The 25,999-nt window shown below is 39.2% G+C and overlaps 1 protein-coding gene across 13 annotated transcripts in view; it reads left to right on the top strand.

The window, feature by feature from the left end:
- VWA3B (von Willebrand factor A domain containing 3B) overlaps window positions 1-25,999 on the top strand; it is a 247,173-nt gene that overhangs the window by 78,479 nt on the left and 142,695 nt on the right. For all 13 annotated transcript variants that reach the window (XR_013389397.1, XR_013389396.1, XR_013389395.1 and 10 more), the window contains 4 exons: window positions 4,298-4,452; window positions 10,868-11,006; window positions 12,036-12,167; window positions 23,431-23,529. Coding sequence is in view for 9 of the 13 variants with exons in the window: in XM_077915129.1 (XP_077771255.1) it covers window positions 4,298-4,452; window positions 10,868-11,006; window positions 12,036-12,167; window positions 23,431-23,529 (525 nt within the window). In the remaining 4 variants the exon portion in view is untranslated. The remainder of the gene's footprint in view (window positions 1-4,297; window positions 4,453-10,867; window positions 11,007-12,035; window positions 12,168-23,430; window positions 23,530-25,999) is intronic.

Below are 25,999 nucleotides of genomic sequence, written 5' to 3'. Positions count from 1 at the left end.
TGACAAAGGCCATGTGACAGGATTGAGAATAGGGAAAACTCTCATGTGACAAGAACATGGTGTGAACAAAAGAGAGGACATCTTCCTCCTTCCATCCTTGTGTTATGCCTGAAATGTGGTTCTCCTGGAGCCTGTCTTGGGAACATCAGGACTGATCTCATCATGCCCTTCAACCCTGTTCACATCAGTCACCACCAGACTTCTCAATTCTTATCTCTGTGTGGCTCTGACATCCCTTCTCTGAGCCTTTTCTATTCTTCCTTGCTTCCTAAATTCCCTTCATTGTGCCCTCTGGCATTAGAAGTTGTCACTACACTCATTATAGCATCGCTTGCCAGCAGAGTTCCCTTTGCCTGCTTGTCTGGGTTTTCTCTTGAGGACCTGGTTTCTCTCCCATTCGTTTAGACCTGTGGGTGGGAAAGGCAAGATGGCAGCCTCCTTATTCCTCATTGCTGTTTCTTGATCATTCTCCCTCCCTCTTCCCATGTCATCAGGATGTACCACCCACAACACCTCCTGTGACTGATGTCTTTTGAGCCCCAGGTTGAAGATTATAGCTTCTGGCTGGCAGCCATTTTTAATGTCAATCTCATGAAAATGGCCCTTCCCACACCCTGACCTTTCATTTTTCTAACCTCTTCTTCTCCAGTGACTTCCTCCTACACTTCATCTCTAACACTCCTGCCATGGGCATTCCCTTGACCTTGTCATTACAAATAACACTGCCATTATAATCCACATAATCAATTCCAAAGGTCCCACTTTTCAACTTGTTTTAAGGTCATTTCCTTTACTACCCTAATGCCAGTCTTTCAGCCCCACTGGAATTAAACATTTTGTTCTTTCTACTCCTTGTACTCTGCTCTCTATATCCTTTTGTTCCTCTCATACATGCTCAACTACTTTTCCTTTCTTACATTATCGTGCTCATCTGGTAAAACCCCAATCCTAGTTAAATTCAACTCTCAGCCTTTTCTACCTTCTAGCCATGCAGATGACTGCATCAGAAGAAACTGGAGGAAAGCACACAGCCACAGTGCCTGGCTTCCCTTTAAATTCCTGACCTCTGACTTCACATGGATCTCTTGTGCTGCCCACTGGTCCTCCTGTGCTTTTCCAATCCACTCAGATGCTCATTCTCCAAGATACCTACTCTTTTCTCTTCAAACTTCAAATATCTTCTCCTCTTTGCTCACTCTCAGCAAGTGACCCTTGTTCCTATTTCATTGAACATTGGAGTGAACAGCTATGAATATCCACTTCATATCTACAAATTCCCTAGCATTTGTGCCTATATGTTCTACCCTCATTTGTTCTAGAATGACTGAATTGTCCCCACTTCTGCCTAAGGCCAATCCCTCAATATGTGCACTGATTCCTGTTCCCCATTTACTCATTCTCCCCCTTTCTATTCTGTATCATCAATATTGTCCCCCATTTCTGGTTCTTTCCCATCAACACCAAACATGGCATTCTTCCTCACATCTTGAAAGTACAGTTTTTGCGGACACCTGGGTGGCTCAGTTGGTTAAATGTCCAAGTCTTGTTTTTAGCTGAAATCATGACCTCAGGGTCATGAGATGGAGCCCTGCATTAGGCTCCACACTCAGAACTAGAGATTCTTTCTCCCTCTGCCCCTACCCACTTCCTGCTTGCTCTCTCTCTCTCTCTCCCAAAAAACACCCCCCCAAAAAAGTTTTTTGACCCCTATATTTACCTCTGCTTCTGCTTCATTTGCCTCATTCCTCTGCTCCTTTTTAGAATTCAGCTTCTCAATAGTTTTATATATTCCCTTTCTCCAGTCTTGCAGTTCACCCATGCCATCATGAGTGCACTCCAATTAGGAGTGCAAGGCCCCCTCTCCACCAACGCCTACTCTTTCCAGGGATACCTGAATTGCTAATTCTGGGGGTCAGTTCTCAGTCTTGCTCTTACTTGACCTACTGTCAACAGTTGGTTACTTCCTTGAACTTCTTTTGCTTACAGAGAACACACTGTCCTGTTTTTCTCCCACTAGCTCTTCTTTGTCAGTGTTCTTTGTTTCTTCTTTCCCACATCCCTGGTCTCTAAATGCTCCTCTGTACCCATTCTCTACGTGATCTCATTCAGTCCTGTGGCTTTTACTACTGTGTACATGCTGATGACTTTGACATTTGAATCTCTAGCCCTGAGTCCTTCCCTCATTTCCACCTGACTACTCCATGTCACTGGGATGTCTGATAGGTATCTTGAACCTAGCACATCAGACACAGATCAGATCTTCCCCTTCTGGGCTGCTCTTCCATAATCTTATTCCTGTCAATTCATTGCAACTCCATTTTTATAGCTCTCTGGGCTGAAAACTGTAGTCATTCTTAAGTCCTCTCTTTTCTCTCATACCTACAGCTGACCTTTGAGTAAAGGCTGTCAGTCCTGTCTTCATAACATGACCTTAATTCGAAATAACATGTCTAGAATCCAGCCACTTCTCACTATTGTCAATACTATCCCTGGTCCATGCCACCTAACTGATCTCCTGACTCCCTGCTTCTGCCATTGACTCTCTACAGACTATTCTCAACAGATTAACCACAGTATTCTTTGTTTGTTTGTTTTTTAAAAGTCAGCCCCATACCTAACATGCGGGGCTTGAACTCACAACCCTGAGATCAAGACCTGACTAAAATTGAGAGTTGGACACTTAGTCAGCTGAGCCACCTAAGCGCCCTACCACAGTATCCCTTAAAGTGACATTTTTATAAATTTTAAAATTTTAAATAAAACTTAAAACTATAAATTGTGTCACTTCTCTAAGAGGGTAGATCTTAGATCATCACAAGAAAATAATTTGTAACTGTGTGGTAATAAGCATTACCTAAATTTATTGTGGTAATCACTTTGTACTATGTGCATATATCAAATCGTATTGTTTTGTTTTTAAAGATTTTATTTACTTATTTGTTCATGAGAGACACACACAGAGAGAGGCAGAGACAGGCAGAGGGAGAAGCAGGCTCCATGCAGGGAGCCTGATGTGGAACTCGATCCCAGGTCTCCAGGATCAGGCCCTGGGCTGAAGGTGGTGCTAAACCACCGAGCCACCTGGGCTGCCTATATATCAAATCATATTGTATGTGTAATGCAATTTTATTTGTCAGTTATATCTTTTTTTTTTTTTTTTAATGTGTCACTTCTCATGGTAAAGCCCTTACGTAGTTCCTTTTTCACTTGGAGGAAAAGCCAGAGTCACTTCCATTGGCTAGCAGACTATGGAGTCTGCTTCTGACTCCCCTCCTTATACTGCCCTGGCTTCATCTTATTCCTTCCCCTTGCATACTCTGTTTTGACTACGTCAGCCTTCCTAAAATTCTACAGACATGCTAGGCAGACTCTTACTCTTACCTCAGGGCTTCTATACTTACTGTGCCCTTAGACCCCTCACCAGACCTCTATATAGCCACACTATTTGTTCCTGCTGATTTCTGCTCATATTTCACGTTCTCTTTAAGGCTTTTTTCAGGTTTTAACTTCATCCTCCCATCTCCTGTTCTCTGTTCTCTTCCATAGCTCTTGTCATCATCTGACCTGTTGTGTGTTTATTATCTGACTCTTCCTCTGTAATATCAGCTCCAGAAAGGCAGGAATTTTGGTCTTTGTTTATGGATTATATTGCTGGTACCTAGAAGATTGTATTGCTGATGTCATGGAGTTGTGCTTGATAAAATCATAAATCGCTGGGTGAGCTCTCCATGTGGGAAGCCAGTGTCCTCAGATGAGTTTTGGAGGCACCAGTATGGGGTTCTAGGTGTGGAATGGGTGTTCTTGGCTACTTTTCTTCATTTGAGGCTGGGAGTAACAATGGAAAGATGTTCTTTGTGACTTGCAAGGCCCACTTCCTCTATATAGTCCTCCTGAATCTCTAGTCCATGAGGGCTCTTTCTTCTTTGCCAGATTGCCCAGTTATTATTGTCTCAAACCAGCACTGCATGCTGGGTATCTAGTACTCTGCCTTGCTAACTTTCTGTGTGTGTGCGTGTGTGCGCATGCACACACACACACATGCAGTGTCTCCCTTTGGGAAACATTATCTTCTCTGGAGCACAGATGGGATTGCACATGTCTTTCTGACCATCATTCATGACATCTGACACAGGGCTCCATATAGAGCAGGCCCAGTACATGTTTTGTTGAAACAAGAGTTGAATGATTTTACCATGGGAGTGAGTGCCAAGAGCTGTATAATAAGGCAGAGATGGGGTACCATCCAGAGACTTCTTTGAATGGTCTGAGTGGCTTCTGTCCTTTGTCTTTTCCTTAGGAGACCAACAAGAAGACAATCCATGCAAAATACTGCAGTAGATTTGTCCATGCTCCCTGGAAGGATGGGAGCTTGGTCCATGTCTGCATTACCAAGGAGAAATGTACCTGGTACAGTGAGAGAATCCACACAGTCCTTGCCCAGATTCAGAAGAGGTTGGTATATTTGCAGGACAGTACAAGTTGTTTAGTATCTCTTGGAATTCAAATCTGCTTGACCTCCTCATAAAAGCTTCACCACGAGAAATAGCCAATTAACATTGTTAAATGAGGGTTGCCATCTGATGGCTTGCTGGTGGCCTTGTTAATCATAAAGGGAAGTTTTTGGATCTGATTCCAAGCTGCCTTGATGCCAGTGCAGACTCTTAAAAACAGCAAACAAAAGTGTAGTTATGTTGTTTGCACATTAGTATCAAAGGCTAAGGAATGCTTTTGCTCATGTCTTGCATTTTTTGTGGGCCACAAGTATACTGCAGATTGTATTACACCTGTCCTCTGTACTCTTGGATATTACATTTCAACGCAACTGTTAACAATGTTGTGAAGTATTTGAATACAATGCAATAATATATATGTAGCTAAAAATAACTTCACAGGATCCCTCTCAACCTTGCTGGTTCTTAAAATCTTCCAATGCTAATGCATTTGGTGTGCTAATGCTGTGACCTCAGCATCAGCCCCATGAGGATGATCTACCTTAATGCTTTTCACTTCCCTGATGCCAGGGGACAGCTTTAGACCACAAAGACCAAATCCATTTAGGTGCATGGTCTCTGAGGTCAGATAGAGTACCAGCTCTGCCACTTGCCGTGTGACCCTGGACAAGTTAGTTAATGTCTTTGTGCATCAGTTTTTCCTTTATAGAATGAGAATAATAATGCCATTTATAAATGTGTATGGATTGATTAGATACTAAATCTAATAAGTATAGGCTAGTACCCAACATGCGATAGCCACTTGAAAATGAGAGTTCCTTCCATCTTTCCATGTTTTCTGATATAAAATCACAAACCACAGATCCCTGTCTGCCCTTATATTAACTCTTCAGAGCCCCAGTTTCTCAAAACCCTAGTGGTGATGGGTAACTCAGAACAAGTAATCCTTGTGTCTGGAGTTTTCTCTGCTAATGGTTTTGGGGCTGACTTTTGGGGAGAGTAGTTTGTATTTCCAGTGTGGGAAAAAGGATACTGTTTAAAAGACATTGCACTTGGTACCTGCCAGGTCTATTTGTCCCTCTCCACCCCTACCCCAAGTGATAGGAGTTGTTGGGAATTCTCTCCCTTCTTCTGTTTTCCAGAAGTCTTTATGGAGAGTTTTACCATCTCTTTATTAAATGTTTGTAGAATTCATCACTGAAGCTATCTAGGTCTGGATTTTTTTTTGTGGGGAGGTTTTTTTTTTTTTATTTAAAAGATTTTATTTATTTATTCATGAGAGACACAGACTGAGATAGAGAGACAGAGACACAGGCAGAGTGAGAAGCAGGCTCCATGCAGGGAGCCCGACATGGGACTCAATCCTGGGACTCTAGGATCATGCCCTGGGCTGAAGGCAGGCGCTAAACCGCTGAGCCACCCAGGCTGCACAAGGTTTTTAACTATGAATTCAATTTCTTCACATGTACGTAGAACTGATGTTAGTAACTGATGTCATCTTTATTTTCAGTGTGCTGGAGGTTATCCATTTTATTGATCTTTTCAAAGAACTAGCTTTTGGTTTCAGTGGGTTTTTTTCTGCATGGTTTTCTCCTTTGTGTGCCATTGATTTCTACTCTTTATTATTTCCTTCTTTCTCATTACTTTGGGTTTAAGTTTCTTAAGATGGATACTTAGATCACTGATATGAGACATTTATTTCTTTCTAATATAAGTATTTATTTTTTCTAATATAAGTATTTTTATTTATTTAAATATAAGTATTTATTATTTTCTTCTGATATTGCTTTAGTTGCTTCTCTCAAATTATGTTGTATTTCATCCCATTCACTTAAAAATATAGAAATGCCACTGATTTCTGGGCATTGATTGTGTATCCTGTCACACTGCCAAATTGCTGTATGAGTTCTAGCAATCTTGGGGTGGAGTCTTGGGTTTTCTATGTACAGTATCATGTCATCTGCTAAGAGGGAGAGTTTGACTTCTTCTTTGCCAATTTGAATGCCTTTTATTTCTTTTTGTTGCCTGATTGCTGAGGCTAGGACTTCTAGTACTATGTTGAATAGCAGTGGTGAGAGTGGACATCCCTCTCATGTTCCTGATGTTTGGGGAAAGGCTCCCAGTGTTTCCCCATTGAGAATGATATTTACTATGGGCTTTTCATAGATGGCTTTTAAGATGCTGAGGAATGCCCCCTCTATCCCTACACTCTGAAGAGTTTCGATCAGGAATGGACACGGAGAGGGGCATTTGACAGGATGAGCACTGGGTGATATGCTATATGTTGGCAAATTGAATTCCAATAAAAAAAATTTAAAAATATTTTTGAATTTCCCTTATAATTTCTTCTTTGAGCAAAGGTTATTTGGAAATATGTTGTTTATTTCTCAAATATTTGTGGATTTTCCTGGTAGCTTTTAATTTCACTATGGACAGAGAGATACTATATGATTTCAGTTCTTATAGAGACATGTTTTGTGGCCCAGAATATGAAGAAAAGCTACACATTTTGCTTTTGTTGGGTAGAGTGTATTATAAATATCTCAATTCAGGTTGGTCTGATAGTATTGTTTTGGTCTTCTATATTATTACTGATTTTGTTGCATTGTTCTATAAATTGTTGAGAGATAGAAGATCCTAAAAGCTACCATTTATCCCCTTCCCAACGCCTGGTTGGTTTTTTTTTTTTTTTTTTTTTTTTTGGTTTGTTTCTTCTTATCTTTTGGTCCCCTTCACACATTTTTCCCACCTTGCCTCTTGCAACCACCCATCTGTTTGTTCTTTGTATCTGTGAATTTATTTTTATTTTTATTTGTTTTAGATTCCACATATAAGAGAAGTGACAGTCATATTTCTCTTCCTCTGTCTGACTTACCTCCTTTAGTATATTGCCTTCAAGATCCATCCATGTTGTTGAAGATAGCAAGATTTCACTCTTTTTTATAGCTGAATGATATTCCCCTGCATATATATATACATGTATATGTGCGTGTGTGTGTGTGTGTGTATATACACACACACACACACACACACGCACATATACATGTATACCACATCTTCTTTATCCATTCATCTGTCAATGGACACTTAGATTGTTTCCGTATCTTGGCTATTGTAAATAATGCTGCAATGAACATAGGAGTGACTATATCTTTTCACATTAGTGTTTTCTTTTTTGGATAAATACCCAGAAGCAGAATTGTTGAATTGTGGGGTATTTCAATTTTTTAAAGAGTTATTTATGTATTTGTTTTAGAGAGAGTTTGTGTGCAAAAGCATAAGGGACAGAGGGAGAAGGAGAGAGAATCTAAAGCAGACTCCATGCTGAGCATGGAGCCTGACATAGGGCTTGATCTCATGATCCTGAGATCAGAACCTGAGCCAAAATCAAGTGTTGAATGCTTAACCAACTGTGCCACCCAATCACCCCTGCTATTTTTATTTTAAGATTCTATTTATTTATTTGACAGGGCAAGTGAGCACAAAGGGGGTGAGAGACAGAGGGAGAGGGTGAAGTAGGCTCTCTGCTGAGCAGGAAGCCTGATGTGGGGGCCTGATCCCAGGACCCTGGGATAATGATCTAAGACAAAGGTAGATACTTAACCAAATGAGCCACCCAGGTGCCCCTATTTTTTATTTTTGAGGAACCTCCATATACTGTTTTCCACAGTGGCTGCACCAATTTACATTCCCACCAATAGTGCATGAGGGCTCCCTTTTCTCCACATCCTGGCCCACACTCGTTATCTCTTGTCATTTGATAATAGCCATTTCTAATCTCTGTCTTTTAATTGGAGTATTAAGATCATTTCCATTTAATGTGATTATTTGGATTTAAATCTAAGATCTTGTTTTTGTTTTCTTGTCTCACCTGTTCTTTGTTCCCTTTTTACTCTTCTACCTTCTTTTTTTGGAGTATTTTTTATTCCATTTTATCTCTACTATTGGCTTATAAACTTTCTCTCTTTATTTTGTTTTGTTGTATGTATGACAGTTTTAGCATTTATAGTTTATATCTTTACCACAGTCTACCTTCAAATAATATTTCACTGCATTTATATCATAAAAACCTTACAGCTTTCATTCCTCCTCCTGTCTTTTCTTTTGTTGTACTACACTTTATTTCCATATGCTACAAGCCCACAATACATGATAAATAATCAATTGTCATATAAATAGTATTAAAATGAGAATTGATGTATTTTGCATTTATCCACATATTTGATATTTCTGTGGCTCTTTATTCTTTTGTATAGATCCTAATGCAGGTCTGTTGGTATGAATTACCTCAGCTATTTTAGTCTGAAAGACTAATTTCCTTTTAGTTTGGAAGATTTTTTTGTTTTGCTTTATAATGAATTGTAGGCTTACAGCTTTATATTTCAGCACTTTAAAAATATTTCTCCATTGTACTTCGGCTTGCTTGATTTATGATGAAAAGTCTTCTATTATTTTTATGTTGTCTCTGGGTGCTTTATTCTCTTTGTCATTGGATTTCAAATTATATTATGATGTGTGTTGGTGGGGTTTTTTTTTCACACTTTTCTTCTGTTTAGGTTCTTTGAGCTGCCTGTATATATGGATATATTGTTTTATCAAAATTGGAATCATTTGGCCATCCTTCTCCAAATATTTTTTTCTGTTTCCAAATATATTTCCAGATATCTCCAAATATCTTTTTCTTAGTCTCTACACAAGTGTTAGACTCCTTGATATTACTCCAGGGGTTGTTTATTCTCTATTTTTTTAGTTTTTTTTTCTCTCTGTGTTTCATTTTTTTCCCTCTGTGTTTCATTTTTAAAAAGGATTTTATTTATTTATTCATGAGAGGATGCAGAGGGAGAAGCAGGCTCCGTGCAGGAAGCCCAACATGGAACTCAATCTTGGGACTCCAGGATCACACCCTGAGCCAAATGCAGACGCTCAATCGCTGAGCCACCCAGGCATCCCTGGTTTCATTTTAAATTGCTTTCTATTGCAGTGTCTTTCTTGAGGTTCCCTGATCTTTTCTTCTGCTAGTGTCTAATGTCTGTTAATATCATGTAGTATATTTTTCATTTTGGTTATCATACATCTCTGTAAGTTTCTTCTTATATTTTCCATTTCTGTCCTTGTTCTGCTTATACTTTACCTTGTTGGACATATGGATTATGTTTATAATAGTTATGTAACATCCTTTTCTACTAATTCCACCATTTGTGTTTTTTTAGGGTCTGTTTCTGTTGATCTGTTTTTCTTCTGGTTTTGGGTCATATTCTCCTGCTTCTTTGCATGGCTAGTAATTTTTTTTACTGGAATGTAGACATTTAAATTTTACATTCTTGGGTACTGGATTTTACTGTATTTTTAAGATACATGTTCTGTGATGCAGTTATGTTCCTTGTAATCACTTTGATCATCTATGGCTTGCTTTTAGGTTATGTTAACATAGGTCTAAGGCAGCCTTTAGTCCAGAGCTAATTGGGTCCTACTGATAAGGCAATACCCTTATGAGGATTCTCCTTGATGTCCCATGTATTAAGGAGGCTTTCCCATTTTGATTGTTTGGAAGATGAAGTAGCCTGGGTAAGCTCAGATGTTGATCTATTTACTCCTTAATGGTAATTCATTCCTTAGCTTTAATAGTTTCTTTACATGCATGCCCAGCCCATTACTTAGCTAAAATCTTTAGGATATTCTCTGCAGATGGCCAAAGCACATTCTCTCTCCTTCTCTCCCCACTCCATCCCTCCCTACCCTTTCTGCTTCTGTGCAGCAACGTCTTCTTTAGTATTTTGCCCTACAAATTCTAGTTGTCTAGCCTTGGTGAACTCTCAACTCAGTTTCAAGTATTTTTTTCCATTTGCCCAGCCCCTCTCCAGGTCTCAGCTGTGGCTATGAACTTAATTTATATCCTGTTATGGGAGCCTGAGTCCCAATCACAGAAGCAGTGCTGCTCATACAACTGTCTGATGCGTAGTTATTATAGGGATCTGGGGTTGCTTGATACTGTCCATAAGCTTCACTGATGCTTCAGGAATGTGCTGGCATTACTAACTTGACTGTAGTCAGCAGAGTTAAAAGAACAAATGGTCTGAAGTCATAGCTGAGGGATTCAGACTATCAGATAACAGGAAGTAATTTACTTTTTGGCGTTGGAACCCAATATTGGATTTATTTTTCTGTCCTATTGATTTTCCTAGTTCTGTTGTACTTGGACTGATGATGGAGAAGTGGAGGGGGTAGTGACAAGGGAGTCAGCCTCAATGTAGGATTTTCCACAGAAAACCCACCAAGTGAGTAATCCACTCACAGAAGATTGTACATAACCAATACAGCACAGCTTGGCCTCTGTAAATGTATTATTAAGTGCTTAGGAAGATGCTGACGTTGCCCACAGGCTCTAAAAATTCACTTTCAACCTATTTCCTGCCTAGGATTAAGTGGCTACAGGATAGAAGTCAAATCCTCTTTGGAAAAGTACATGATGATTGCATCTACATCCTCATTGATACATCTCACTCAATGAAGAGCAAACTGGACTTGGTGAAGGATAAGATCATCCAGTTTATACAGGTTAGATGGAACTGTCAGATGCATGGATTTAGGGGCCTTTGTATCATGAATGCATCTGTGGCAGCCTTCACCTGCACTGGTTATGAGAGGTGCACAGGCAGGGTTTGCACTCAGGTAAAAGCTCCCTTTTGCCAGTTAGAAGAATCATCAGTTCTCCTTTGCAAGCAGACCCTTCCTTTCTGTAACACTTGGATTGCTAAGGGAGTTTCAGTGTCCACTGCTTCAGGTTTTCTCTGTCCTGAAATCTGTGGTGTGCACACATCTCCATTGTTTTCCAGATGCTTTTCAGATCAGCATTTTAATTTCCAGTATTTATTAACAGTGTTGCATGCACTGGCAACAGAACTGATGTGTGGGAGGGGTGTAGGCTGATGGTTAGAAGCTTCCAGTTCCTACTCCACCTGTGCTGCCTCTGAGTTGTGTGACCTGAAGCAGACTGCTTCCTAATTCCTAGTCCCCACACCTACAGATGAGTGTCCTGGTACTGTCACTAATTAGTGTATTGATGTGTGTGTTACCACAGAAGATAGTGGTAGGGAGTGTTCGCAAATACAAAATACAGGTTTTAATTTTATAAACCTCTGTTGGAGAAATATAGGCTGGTAGAAGGCAAGTGAATAGATGTGTAACCAAATAATAGCCTTCACAAAAACATGATTACTGAAATGATGATGCCATTTTGGATTTCTCTTCCTTAAGCAGATTGCATTTACTGTGCATATGTAGTATACCATCAATGCTAGTATTAAAGACATTTAATATCATATTATAAATAAAAATTTATGCAAACATGTGATATATAATATATTCACACATAAATATATTTATAAAAGTATGATCTCCAAACTGTAAATTTTATTTAAATATTTTTTGTACTAGAAAAGATTTTCTCTTTTGAAGGTAATTTTTAGCTTCCAACACTGAAAATAGATATTAGTGATTAAATAGTGATTAAAATTTATCAAACTATGACCTTTACATTTTCTTCCATCTGAGTGGTGTTATGGTTAGATAATAATTCTCTTACAGGAACAGCTGAAATATAAAAGGAAATTCAATTTTGTGCAGTTTGACGCTCAAGCAGTTGCTTGGCAGGAAAAACTTGTTGAAATCAATGAAGATAATTTGAGAGGCGCTCAGTCCTGGATTAGAGACATTCAGGTAAGAAAGATGGAGGCTGGATCTGGGGGAAGAAGCCTGACTTGATCATGTGCTGAGTTAATTCATGCCATGGAAAGTCTTGAGAAAGGATTCTGAGCCCCAAGATGGCAGGGGTTTCACACACTTATTTTGTTTACAATGGTCACATTAATCTAAGCAGTTTAGTCACTATCTTAACATTTAGTTGAGCCTTTGTTCACACACACCATTTCCAGATCTGCTCTTGGCTCAGATCTCAGCCCCTCTATGAAGATAAATTTCAAAATTTGATTTTTTGTATTCAAACCTTCATATTTGATTTTTTGGAAACCTCATTTTTTCAAATAATATATTGCTGCTATTTGTAAAGTAGTACACTGGTGGAAACACACAGTACAGTGTGAATGGCAGAGACCAAAAGCAAGGAGAGAGGGCAGCGGCAGGATGCAGTGAGAAAGTGAAATGATTTCTTCAGGCCTGCCTTGTACTTGGAGAAATTTAAGGCTGCCCCTTTTGGCATTTACACAGACTACTAGGAAGGAATTTCCTTTCCTTAAATTTTCTCTTGTCTTGAACTTATCTTAATTTTTTTTTAAAGATTTTATTTATTTATTCATGAGAGACACAGAGAGAGAGAGGCAGAGACACAGGCAGAGGGAGAAGCAGGCTCCATGCAGGGAGCCCGATGTGGGACTGGGTCTCCAGGATCGTGCCCTGGGCTGAAGGTGGTGCTAAACCGCTGAGCCACCTGGGCTGCCCTTATCTTAATTTTTTAAAGAGTCCAGAGCCACATAGCATTCCAGATATTTGAGAAATGCTCAAATTCAAATTAAGGGCTCTTCTTAATAAGTCAGATACAGATCACAAACATCTTCAAAATAGTTTGGTGCCTGGGTTTTGAGTCCCAGATTTGCCAAAAAGCCACAAATGGATGCTAGAGAAGCTCCTTGAATATTTCTTGTGCTATCATTAGGATATACCAGAGTTACCCTTGGGATTGAATTTTTTTTTTTTTAATGGGGAAAGGAAGAAATATGTTTTATAGGAAATAATGATGCCTCTAAGTAATCTTGATCTAACTGGCCACCTTATCCTGGGAAAGAATATTCAATTCATACCCAACTTGATAAATTTCTAGGATTAACCAGTGAAATTACTTGAGATATGTGCTCCTTCTTTATATAGACCATAGGTAATTGTTCATTCAGAACCCACTAATTTAGAGTTTGTCATGACAAGATATTATAAATGTAATATCATTAGATAAAAACATTAATGGATACTGCTTTATACAAAAAATCACTAATGGAATAGAACTAGCCATTTAAATGGCTAAAAATATAACTCAAATCATTCTTTGTAAAGTATGATTCTGTTCTCTTCAAAAATCTTCATTGAAGCTCTTGCTTGCTTGAATGTGCAAAATGTATTTTCAAGATGACCAGATTTCTCCATATTCTTCTGACTAGTTTGGCTCAGGAATCAATACAGTGAATTCAGGACTACCACTCAGGCGTTCTGAAACTGCCATGTGCTGGTGTTGGAGCAGTAGTTCCCCAAGGAGGCATAGCCAGTCCTGAGGTCAGAGGAGCACAAGATGAGGCAGAGTCTCCCCACTGGTTGAGGGTAGGGTCTGGCCCAAGGCTTTTGGGGAGCAAGGAGGGAGCAGGTGCAAAAGAGGCACCAACTCCTGACCATCTTTCCTGTGATTCTCTCAGTTTGGCTTTCTCCTAGCTTTTCAGCATTCCCTGAACAGTGAGCTTATTAACAAGACTATTGAGATGGGGCTCAGAGAGGAGAGTTATGCTATTTACCATCTGAGCTACATTTCTGGTGCCCAAATGCTGAAGGAGTTTATCTGTGTGTGTGTTTTTTAACTTTTTTTTTTTAAGATTTTATTTATTTATTCATGAGAGACACAGAAAGAGAGAGAGAGAGGCAGAGACACAGGCAGAGGGAGAAGCAGGCTCCACGCAGGGTGCCCAACATGGGACTAGATCCTGGGTCTCCAGGATCACGCCCTGGGCTGAAGGCGGCGCTAAACCACTGAGCCATCTGGGCTGCCCCTTTTTTTTAACTTTTTAATTTGAAATCATTTTAATCTTACAAAAGAGTTGCAGAGATAACACAGAGGGTGCCTGTATTGCGCTTCAGCCAGCTTCCCTAAAGTTAACATTTGACATAACCATAATTCATTTGTCAAAGCTAAGAAAATCACAGGGGGCACCTTGCTGGCTCAGTTGATAGAGCACGTGATTCTTGATCGTGGGATCCTGAATTCGAGCCCCATGTTAGGCTTAGAGCCTACTTAAAAAAAAATTTTTTTTTAAATAAAGTCTGTTTAAAACAAAACAAAAACAAACTAAGAAAATCACATTGCTTCATTCACAGACTTTAGAGTTCATTAGTTTTTCTACTAATGTTACTGTTCTGTTCCAAGATTAAATCCAGGGTCCCACACTGCATTTATTTTTTTTAATTTTATTTATTTATAGTTAAAATATTTCATATTAGTTTCAGGTATACAACATAGTGTTTGACAATACTATACATTACTCAGTGCTCCCCACAGTAAGTTCAGTCACTGTCTGTCACCATATGATGACATTACAGTGTTATTGACTGTATTCCATCTGCTGTACTTTTCATCCCCATGACTTATTTATTTGGTAACTGTAAGTTTCTACCTCTTAATCCCCTTCACCTCTTTTCATCATCCCCCCACATTACATTTAGTGGCAGAGTCTCCTCAGTCTCTTCCAGTCTGTAACATGTCCTCAAGTGATTCCTCGTCTTTCATGACCTTGACACTCTTTTGAAGAGTATTGATCGGGTGTTTTGTAAAATGTCCTTCAATTTGATTTTTTTCTGATGTTTTCCCATGGCTAGTTTGGGGTTACCACAGAAGTGATGCGCCCTTCTCAGTGCATCATGCCAAATAGTACATGATGTTGATATGCCTTAATACTGGTGATATTAACTTTGATCTCTTGGGTAAGGTGGCATCTGCCTGGTTACTCCCCTGTAAAGTTACTATTTTATCTTCTTATAGATAATATATGTTTTGGATGAGATTCTTTGAGGCTATGCACATATCCTTTGCTTTTGTTTTGTTTTTAAAGATTTTATTTATTATTCATGAGAGACACAGAGAGAGGCAGAGACATAGGCAGAGGGAGAAGCAGGCTCCCTGTGGGGACCCTGATGCAGAACTTGATCCCAGGACCTCAGGATCATGATCTGAGCCAAAGGCAGATGCTCAATTGCTGAGTCACCCACGTGCTCCATATCCTTTGTTTCTTAAACATTTACCCACCAATTTTAACATTCAGTGGTAGATCTTCTCTACAGCTACTGTGCTATTCTAATGGTGACTTTCTAGTTCCTCTATTCCTTTTATATTTATGTGTTAGAATTCTTCTGTAACTAAGAGTTTTCCCTTTCCCCCTCTTTTTTTTATTCATCAATCATATATTTATTTCATTATGGATTCATGAATATTGATTTACTCTTTCAATAATAATTCAATACTATTGTTATTTACTTTGTTACTAACTTGTTCCCACTTTGGCCTTTGAGAACTCTTTCAGGTTGCCCTGTGTGTCCTTCACATTTGCATATATCTTTATTTTTTTTCCTTGAATATTTCCTTATTTTCTGGCACTGTGAGATGTTTCATGATCATCTTCTATTTTCCCAGCCTCAACCCTCGAGTTTACCACTTTTCCAAGGAACCTTTATTTCTTTTATTAGAGAATGGTGTTTATAAGCCAAAATCTGGGCACTTGGATATGCTTATTGCTGCTACTAGACTCATTGGTTCTAGGTCCTGTCAGTGGACAGAGATGGGAAATATATGTATAATAGCCCATCTATATTCCTATAACTATTTATTGATATTTTCATTAAAAGAGAAAAATAAAACCATGAGTTCCTACTAATACCTCTTACACCAATCCAGAGCCACAGGGTTTATTTGTTTTTTTTTTTTTTTTCAACTAGAGAGTCCTTTTATTTTTTCAACTCTAATCTTTATATATATGTATATATATTTTATTGGACTTTGATTTGCCAACATATAGCATTACACCCAGTGCTCATCCTGTCAAGTGCCCCCCTCAGTGCCCATCACCCAGTCACCCCATCCCCCCGCCCACCTCCCCTTCCACTACTTCTTGTTCGTTTCCCAGAGTTAAGAGTCTCTCATGTTCTGTCACCCTCATTAATATTTCCCACTTATTTTCTCTCCTTTCTCCTTTATTCCCTTTCACTATTTTTTGTATTCCCTGAATGAATGAGACCATATAATGTTTGTCCTCTGATTGACTTACTTCACTCAGCATAATACCCTCCAGTTCTATCCACGTTGAAGCAAATGGTGGGTATTTGTCATTTCTAATGGCTGAGTAATATTCCATTGTATACATAGACCACATCTTCTTTATCCATTCATCTTTCGATGGACACTGAGGCTCCTTCCACAGTGTGGCTATTGTGGACATTGCTGCTAGAAACATTGGGGTGCAGGTGTCCTGCCATTTCACTGCATCTGTATGTTTGGGGTAAATCCCAGCAGGCAATTGCTGGGTCATAGGATAGTTCTATTTTTAACTCTTTGAGGAACCTCCACACAGTTTTCCAGAGTGGCTGTACCAGTTCAAGTCACAGGATTTATTTGTAATGGATGTATTTGCTTATTTGTAACTTCTTTGCCCGCGAAAAACCTGATTCTCATTACATGTATTTATTCATTTTTTAAACGCTAGTATACATATAAAGTAGTTTCAGAATTTCTAACCCATACTCTGAGAAACAAATTTATGAGCTGGAGTGCACTGTTTACACATAGTTCCTTCTCTATTTAGCCTTACAGTATCTAGCCAAAAAATTATTTTCTAAAGATAGTAAGTCAGATACTCTTTTACCCAACTACTTCAGTGTGGTTATGTCACTAATTAGTATGTTGGTTTCCCCCACCCCCATATCCTAGCTGAATTGTATTTTAATTTGTACACGGCACTTTTTTGTGTACAGACCTGTGGATTTTTAACAAATGAATAGAGTCATATATATACACCTCTCTGACCAAAGATCCTGGGAAAAGGTAGACCCCACAGAAATCTAGTAATCTAGTGAGAATCCTCAAACTCCATTCCACACTGCAGGCCCTGGCACATAGTCCAGTTCATTGGAAGCAGTGACAGTAGGAAAGTCATGGCTATCCTAGTCCCTGCTCTTCACCTCAGATCCAATAAAGTGGTCTGTCTGCTGGTAGCTACAAAATTCCAGCTGCCCAGTTGCCATTTCACAACCCAAGTCTTGTGGGCAGTCTGATCCACTAGAAACAATGGCACCAGTAAGGTCCTTGGCCAACCATGCCCCCATGCCACAGCACTGTATGAGTGATCTGATGTGTTGGCAGCAGCAACAGTAGCAACATCCCAGGCTGTCTCAGACTGCACTCCATGCCTGGGGTATGGGCAGGTGGTCCCATACAACTATAGCAGTGGCAGCAGCAGAGCCCACGGCACTTCTAAAACCAGGTCACCTGTAGATAAAGTGACCTGCCAGCAACAGCAAAGTCCCTGACTGTCCCAGCTTCACAACTGGGGCACCAATGGGAAGTCCAGTACTGCAACAACAACAAAGGCAAGGCTTTGTGTCTTCTTGCTCTCAACTCCGTGGTATAAATAGAGTCAGGCTCAGCAGCTTCTGCTCGTATACCCCAGAAGGTCACCTAGCACCATTAGACAGCCTAGAGATGTGCCTTTCCTGGGCTTCCTACAGACAGCACCAAATAGGAACTGAGTAGGAGCCCCAGCAGCACAAGAAGAACAAAGCAGACCAGAATAGGATTGCATGGGGTGGAAAATTTAATCGTCATTGGAACTAAAGCCCACAAACATAGGCTAAAATAAACATGCTAAACCTGAACAGGGTGAGTGCCCGCTAAATGACATTTAAATGGAAATAGTCTCCTAACATAGTAACCAAATTGTCTAGGACATAAAAACATCACTCAGCATACCAAGATCCAAGAAATCTATGTTTGAATGAGAAGAACAATCAGTTGATACCAATACCAACAGAGCCTTAGAGGTCTATGGGACAGTAAAAAAGATGTAATATTCATAGCATCAGAATTCTAGAAAAGAGTGTGGGGCTGAAAAAATATTGAAAGAACTAATGGCTAATGCTCCCCAGATTTGGTGAAAAGGCAAAAACTATAATTCAAGAACCTAAGGAAACTCCAAACAAGGTAAAATCAAAGAAATCCATACCATGACACATTATATTTAATCTTCTGAAAACTAAAGACAAAGAAAAATCCTAAAAATAGCCAAAGAGAAATAACACATAAACTATAAAGGAACACCAATTCAAATGTCAACAGTTTCTCATCTGAAACCATGAGAACAGAAGAAAGTATACAATATTTTTCAAGTGCTCAAAGAAAAGAACTGTAAGCCATGAATCGTCTTTCTGGTGAAAATATCCTCAGGGTTGAAGGAAAAGGAAAATGAAGAAAACTTGATGCTGGGAGATATATCCTTAGAGAATAGTTAATGGAAGCTCTCCAAATAGGAAGAAAACTTGAACCTTCAGAAATAAAAGAAGAGCAGGTGGAACAGGTAGATATAGAAGTAAACATGGTAGAGAATCCGTCCTCATGAGTTGCTTTATTCATGTTTTATGGTTCAAGCAAAAGTTTAACACCATCTAATACAGTGTATAATAAATATAGAGGAAGTATTTCCGACAAGGAACTAAATGGAAAGGATAGTTTTTACACTTAACTCGAAATGTTAAACCATCAGTATCAGTATGCTCTGATAAGTTACACATATGCATAAGAAAATACCTAGAGCAACCATGAAGAGCACTACATAAGGCAACACACTCAAAAACATTACAAATAAATCAGGATAGAACACTAAAAAATGTTCAAATAATCCTTATGAAGGCAAGGAAAAATAAGATATAGGAGAAACAGAGGAGATACACAAAAAACAAAAATGGGAAACTTAATTAAATGTCTATAATTATATGCAAATGGTCTAAAATATGCCAATTACACGACAGAGGTTGGAGAGTAGACAAAAACATGACCCAACTGTATGTGGTAAGAAACTCCCTTCAAAAATAATACAGGTTGAAAGTAAAAGGATGGCAAAGATATATAAACACTAACTTTTAAAAATCTGGAGTAACCATGTTAATATCACATAAAGTAGAGGTTAAAGCAAAGAGAACTACCAAGAGACATAACAATAATAAAAAGATCAGTCCAACAAGAGGATAACAATCCTAGCTACACTCTTGGTGAACACAGCATAACATATAAACCTGTACAATCATGGTGTTGTACATCTAAAACTAATGTACCATTATGTGTCAGCTATACTTTAATTTAGAAAAAAGAAGACAATAATCCTAAAGATGTATGCACCAAATACGAAAGCTTCAAAATACATGGGACAAAACCTGATGGAGTCAAAAGAAATGATAAATATAGCAATTCTAGTTGGGGCCTTTAGTACCCTACTCTTAGCAGTTGATAGTCCTACTAAAGAGTCAGGAAGGATTTGGAAGAACTGAACACCACCATCAACTAACTGTATCTAATTAACATTTGTGGAATGCTCCATCCACCAATAGTATACATATTCCTTTCTAACAAACATTGAACAGTCTCGTAAATAGACCATATCTTGAGTCATAAAACAACCCTTAACAAAATTTTAAAAATTGAAATCATACAATATTGAGTCACACAGATGTTTTCTGACCGTAGTGGAATCAAACTAGAAATCAATAACAGATACCACGAAAATCTCAGAACACTTGGAAATTAAAGAACAGGCTTTGAATAGTTCACTGATCAGAAAGGAAATCACCAAGTTTAAAATTTCATAGAATTTAATGAAAATTAAGCAAAACATGAAAATTTGTGGAATGCAGATAATACTGTACTGAGAAGGAATTTAATGCACCAAAAGCCTACATTAAGAAAGAGGAAATGATTTCAAATCAATAATCTGTGTCCTTATGTCAAGAATTTCTGGTCTCTCTTTTCATGGATGTCTATATAGCAAACAGCCTTGGAAAGTAGCAAAAGGTGGCATGCTTAATATCCAGTATAAAGATAATATCTTATTCCAGAGCAAAGAACAAGCATGCTTACAGTCCATTATAGAATATTCAAGGTCCCTCCACTTTAACATAACCTACTGTGTGTACAAGTGTCACTTAACCCTCTTCCCATTACCCTTTGGGAATCGAGGCTCAGGAAACTGGTGCAAAAAAAAAAAAAAACAAAAAAAAAACCCAAAAAACAAAAACAACAAAACCCTGACGTTCTGGCCACTGCTATTGCTGTGAGTGGTAAAGTCCTTTGTCAGTGCCCCAGGAGGCTTGGATCATCTCCCAGCACCCACGTTAATTTGCAAGTAAGGTAAAATCTCAGGCCCTTCACAGCTTTTTATGTATATTCATGCAAAAACTTGTAACCAAATGTTTGTAACAGCTTTATTTATAAATGCTCAAAATGGGAAATGACAGATATCCTTCAGTAGGGAATGGATAAACAATTTTACATCTATACAATGATGGGTGCTACTCATCAATAAAAAGGAACAAACTTTCAATTCATGAAATAACTTAGGTAAACCTTAAATGCATTTGAAAGAGGCTTGACCCAAAAGGCTGCATACTGTGAGGAAGACGTAGAGGTTAAGTCCAGTTTCCTTACTTGGATTCTGAGGGGTAGAGTACCTCATTACTGCTGGGTAGGAGTGGATACTGTTGGGCAGGGGGGACTTGTTACTTCTGGTGAAGATGAGAGTCTTGGCTCACTACTTCACCTTCTCTGCCACCACCCTGGTAGGAGTATCAGGGCATTTTATTTTATTGATCCTACTTGACCTTCTTGGGTCCATGGGTTTATATCTGTTATTGTTTTTGGAAAATTCTCAGCCATTCCTTTTTTTTAGTTATTTCTCCTATCCTGTTTTCTTTGTTGTGTTCCCAATTATGCACATGTCAGACCATCTGATATCATCCCACAGCCCTTTGATGCTTGTTTCTATTTTGATTTACTCTTTGTATTCATCTGCATTACTGTGTTTTTTATTTTTACTGTTTCCATTCAATTATTTCTTAAGGTTTCCATCCCTCTGAAATTTCCCATCTGGCCTTCAGTGTTGTTCAACTTTGCCATTAGAATTTTTCGTGTATTAATCACAGTTTTTTAAAAAGCCATTAGAAACGACAAATACCCACCATTTGCTTTGACATGGACGGAACTGGAGGGTATTAGGCTGAGTGAAATAAGTCAGTTGGAGAAGGACTAACATTATATGGTCTCATTCATTTGGGGAATATAAAAAATAGTGAAAGGGAATAAAGGGGAAAGGAGAAGAAATGAGTGGGAAATATCAGAAAAGGAGACAGAACATGAGAGACTCCTAACTCTGGGAAACGAACAAGGGGTGGTGGAAAGGGAGGTGGGCGGGGGGTGGAGGTGACTGGGTGATGGGCACTGAGGGGGGCACTTGATGGGATGAGCACTGGGTGTTACGCTGTATGTTGGCAAATTGAAGTCCAATAAAAAAAATAAATAAAAATAAAAATAATAAAATAAATAAAAAATCTTCTTTCAAACATTTTCAGCCTCTGTTTCCTATCTGAATTTGTTTCTGATGAGTGCTTTTGTATCATAGCAATATGTTGGGTTTTTGTCTTTTTAGTATGCTTTGTTGTTGTTGTTGTTAGAAGTTGGACATCATGTATAGTATATAGAGACTGAGGTAAATATTATTTATGTCTGGAAATGAGCATAACTTTCTTTTGGAGGGTAGAGGGGTATAGTTAATCTAATCCAGAGTCGGGCTAGGTTTGAGGTTGGTCTATTACCATTACCTTTTGCACACTGTGCCCATCATATTCCTGTGGTGGTACTTGGGGTTACGGTGGGAGATGATGTGCTAAAGACCCGTTCTTCAGTGTCTGCTCCACCCTCAGATTGTCATTTTCAACTCACATTGGGCTGCCAGGAGAGTCTGTCTCTTATAAGTTTCCTGCCACTCAGTGTTCATAGGGGAGTGCAGGAGTGGGTGTTCTCTGAATGAGCCTTCATCTTAGATGGCCTGGTCTCCTGGAGGCTTCAGGGTGTGTCCCTCCCAGGAGTTTGGAGCCTGACACCTAGGCCGGCTTCTTCTCCAGGAGTGGATGGCTTAGTTTTTTCCCCTTCCCTTCCCTCTGCTGTCCTGGATTTTCACCAGTGCCCTAAGGGTGACTGTGTTACCCTCCTCTCCCCCCCACTACACACATTCACACATAAGGGCTTTTGTTCTGAGGGTGAGATAGAGGATGAGGGTCCCTTGTGTCCTTGTTCCTCTCCCCCAGTTCTGCACCATGAAGACTTTTTTGGGCCAGTCTTTTCTGTGAGCACCCTGTGGCCTTTGTGGCAATAAGCCTTCAAGAGGGTGCAGATTTCCTTAGATCTGTGGCCCATGGACCTTTACCTTCTCACCAGTATATACCTGGCTAGCCTCTACCACTTCCTCAACCACCCCAGCCCAACTCTTCTTACTAGTATCTATCTGCTGCATATCATCCCAGAAGCCAGGGCTTGCATCTCACTGGTCTTTGCAGGTGTCTGTCTGTTCTCACAATTTGGGGTAGGTGAATTGCCCTGTTATCTGAGCACTCTGATGAGCAAAACAAAAGGCATTTACTTGTTGATCGTCTGGCTTCTTCTTGTTACAAGTTTGGCAGTAACACTCTTGACAGTGCTCCGTATCCTTGGGCAGAAACTGCAGGAGTTTGAAAAACTTAGAGTTTCTTTGCTCTACTCCAGATTGCTGATGTTACCATGCTTATGTTTGAATAAATCCTGGTGTGCCCTGCCAGGCTTGTAATCAGACTCTATGTTTAAGCCGTGTTGACAGCCGAATGAACAGTAACTGAGTTAGTGCCTCACACATAAACACACAAAGATAAAGTTGCATTAAGAGCTGTGTCGTCATGACAGGAAATCCATAGTCCTGGCTTCTAGCAATCCTGGAATTGTCTGGATAGAGGTTTTTATGGCACACCCAGGGATTTGGCTCCTGGGAATTACTGAGTTTAGATTATTAGCCCAATATTATTTTATCTTTTATTTCACAGGTATTTTTCTTTCTTTCATTGGAAGCAGAAAATAAATAGCACTTATTTGTGAGATCTTTTTTGAGATTCAGGATGTGCTTAGTCTCTCTCTCTCTCTCTCTCTCCTTTGTAGATCGGAAGTTCCACAAACACCCTGCATGCCTTGCAAATTGCTTTTGCTGATAAAGAAACACAAGTAATCTACCTTTTGACAGATGGGAGACCTGATCAGGTACTTACCAAAGTTGGGAAGAAAGAGGGATTCACCAATATCCTGAAAGTAAATGCCGAGAATGGGTTTGAGAGACCTTTTTCAGCTGCTTGAAACAGCTTGAAAAGCTTTTGAGGGATGTTTCCTTGGCTTAGGGACCCAGAACTAAGGTGACAAAATACAACGAGGAATTCCTTTGTCTGCCGAAATGCAGAGGAAAATTTATGTGACAGCCAAGTGTTGTCTGGTTCATACGCCACACACCCACAGGCCTGGAGACCAACCCCATGAAAGGAGATATCCACTTTCCATTGAGGTCTGGTTTATATTTTATTACAAACTAAGAGTGAGGAGATTCTTTTTGATTTTTTTCCTTTGGGGACTCCAAATCTAAACATGTCACTGCACAATGTCCTTGGTTTTACCCCTAATTTTAACTTAGTAATCATTTAAACAAAAGCATGCCTTTCTAGTGAAATGTTCTTTGTTTTGCTTAGCCTGACTGGAAAATATTTGAAAAGTTTTAGCGGAGTCTGTTCATCTTCTTTTGAGCTTTGTGAATGAAAGACTAATGCTCTGGGCATTAAATAAACATACGGATTTGCAGGCCAGTACAATGTAAATTAACCGCTAAAGTGAATTAGTATCAACTTGCATCCTTCATTGTGAAGTGTTTGCACGTGAAGAGTGCTAGGCAAATATTGTAAAATATCCTGCGTCAAATGGGCCAGGGCTTAAATAGTAAAGCAACTAGATTTTATTATGGCATTATATCTATGACAAAGAAGTTATATGTAAAGTGAAATTTTATTTGGAAAGATTTTTTTTATCAACTTCACTGGGCTTTCTATTCAAAAACAGTTTATTGTGTCTTGCTTATGTTCCATGTGTGGTGCCAAGGTTTGAGGCTACAAACGTGAATAGTATTTTACCCCTGCCTTGGGGACACTTACACTTTGGAAGATATGCTTAGACATATGTGGTTAATTCTGATCTGACACAGGGTGCGGGGTTGTTATGCTGTGAGATGTCTGGGAGCAGAAAGATGAATTCTGCTGTACAAGATGGAGAGAAGGCTGGGGAAGGTTCCACTGAGGAGGAGAAATTTGAGCTGGAAAGAGGAGAAGGAATTTTCTAGACAGAGATTACTGATATTCTGGGCAGAAGGAACAGAGGTGTGGAACTCTGTGGATTGCGCAGAGAAACAATCTGAGAGCAAGGGCAGTGTTGGAAGAGTGTCAGGGCTGAGGCTGGAAAGTTTGGTTGGGGGAGATTGTCCTTGACGGCCACCTGGAAAAAGTAGGTGGGCTTTACCACAGAGGGTGGGTGGGGGCTCAGCAGGTCAGGTGGTCCCATTCACTTGTATTTTAGGAATGTGCCTCAGCAGTGCAAGGGAAAGACTAAATCTTGATGGGAGCCGGTGAGGGCCTGCCTCAGGTAGGAAACAGAAATGTAGGAGAGGATTCTCCTCAGAGATGAGATAATAGAGTAGCATCAAAGGACTTGGTGACCAGTTTGAGAGCAGAGGAGGACAGAATGAGGAAAAGATGGGAGCAAGAGAGAAAGGAATCATGGTGACTCATTTTCTGGTTTATAATAATTATGTTAGTAACTGACTTAAATTTAAATTTAAAGAAGGAACAAGCTTGGGAATTGCTGGTGGAGGAAGTCCAGTTTGAGCACCTGTGGTCTAGGAATGACCGGAAGGCCCTAGAAATGTGGGGCCAGTGTTTGGGGAAGATGGGAGCTAGAGATTCCAATCTGAAAGCCATCTGGACAAGCAGTCTTTTCCTTTTTAATAAACTTACAGATTTTACTGTTTGCACTATAGGCAATTTAGAAAATATAGATAAGCATATAAGCATAAAAAAAGAAGAAAGTTTAACTTAGTCATAATTCAATTTTGTGTTATGCCTTGTTTCATCTAATATATATATATTTTTGCAAGTCATGAGAAATTCTTCCAAAACATCATTCTCAATGACTGCATCATATTCCATTACATAGATTTAATATAATGTCTAATATAATGTCTTAGAAATTAATTTTGTTTATTTTATTTTTGAAGAGTAATATATTCACATGATTTAAATTAGGGAAGTACAAAAGGGTATGCAGAGAAAATTCTCCCTCCAACCTCCTGTTCACTAGCTAAGAGGCAATGTATGCTACCAGTTTCTTGTATCTTCTTTCAGAGATTGTTATGCAAGCAGAAATGTATTTACATATACTCCCTTTTATAAATATATCAATGGTAGTGTATTATACACATGATTCTGCACCTTTATTAATAAAACAACATGCCTTGGAAATTGCTTAATATATAAAGAGCTTCCTCATTTTTTTTTTACAGCTGTCTAGTATTCCTGGAGATGGATGTTGAGGTTGTTTTCAGTCTTTCTGTTTTACACTGTGTTGCAAAAGTAACTGTGCACACATGTTTTGCATATGTATATCTGTAGTATAAATTCTGAGAAGTAGATAGTCCAAA

Source organism: Canis aureus, chromosome 11, assembly GCF_053574225.1.
Source record: "Canis aureus isolate CA01 chromosome 11, VMU_Caureus_v.1.0, whole genome shotgun sequence".
NCBI lineage: Eukaryota > Metazoa > Chordata > Mammalia > Carnivora > Canidae > Canis > Canis aureus.
Note: the sequence above shows the minus strand (reverse complement) of the source record. Positions and strands in the feature narration are given on the sequence as shown.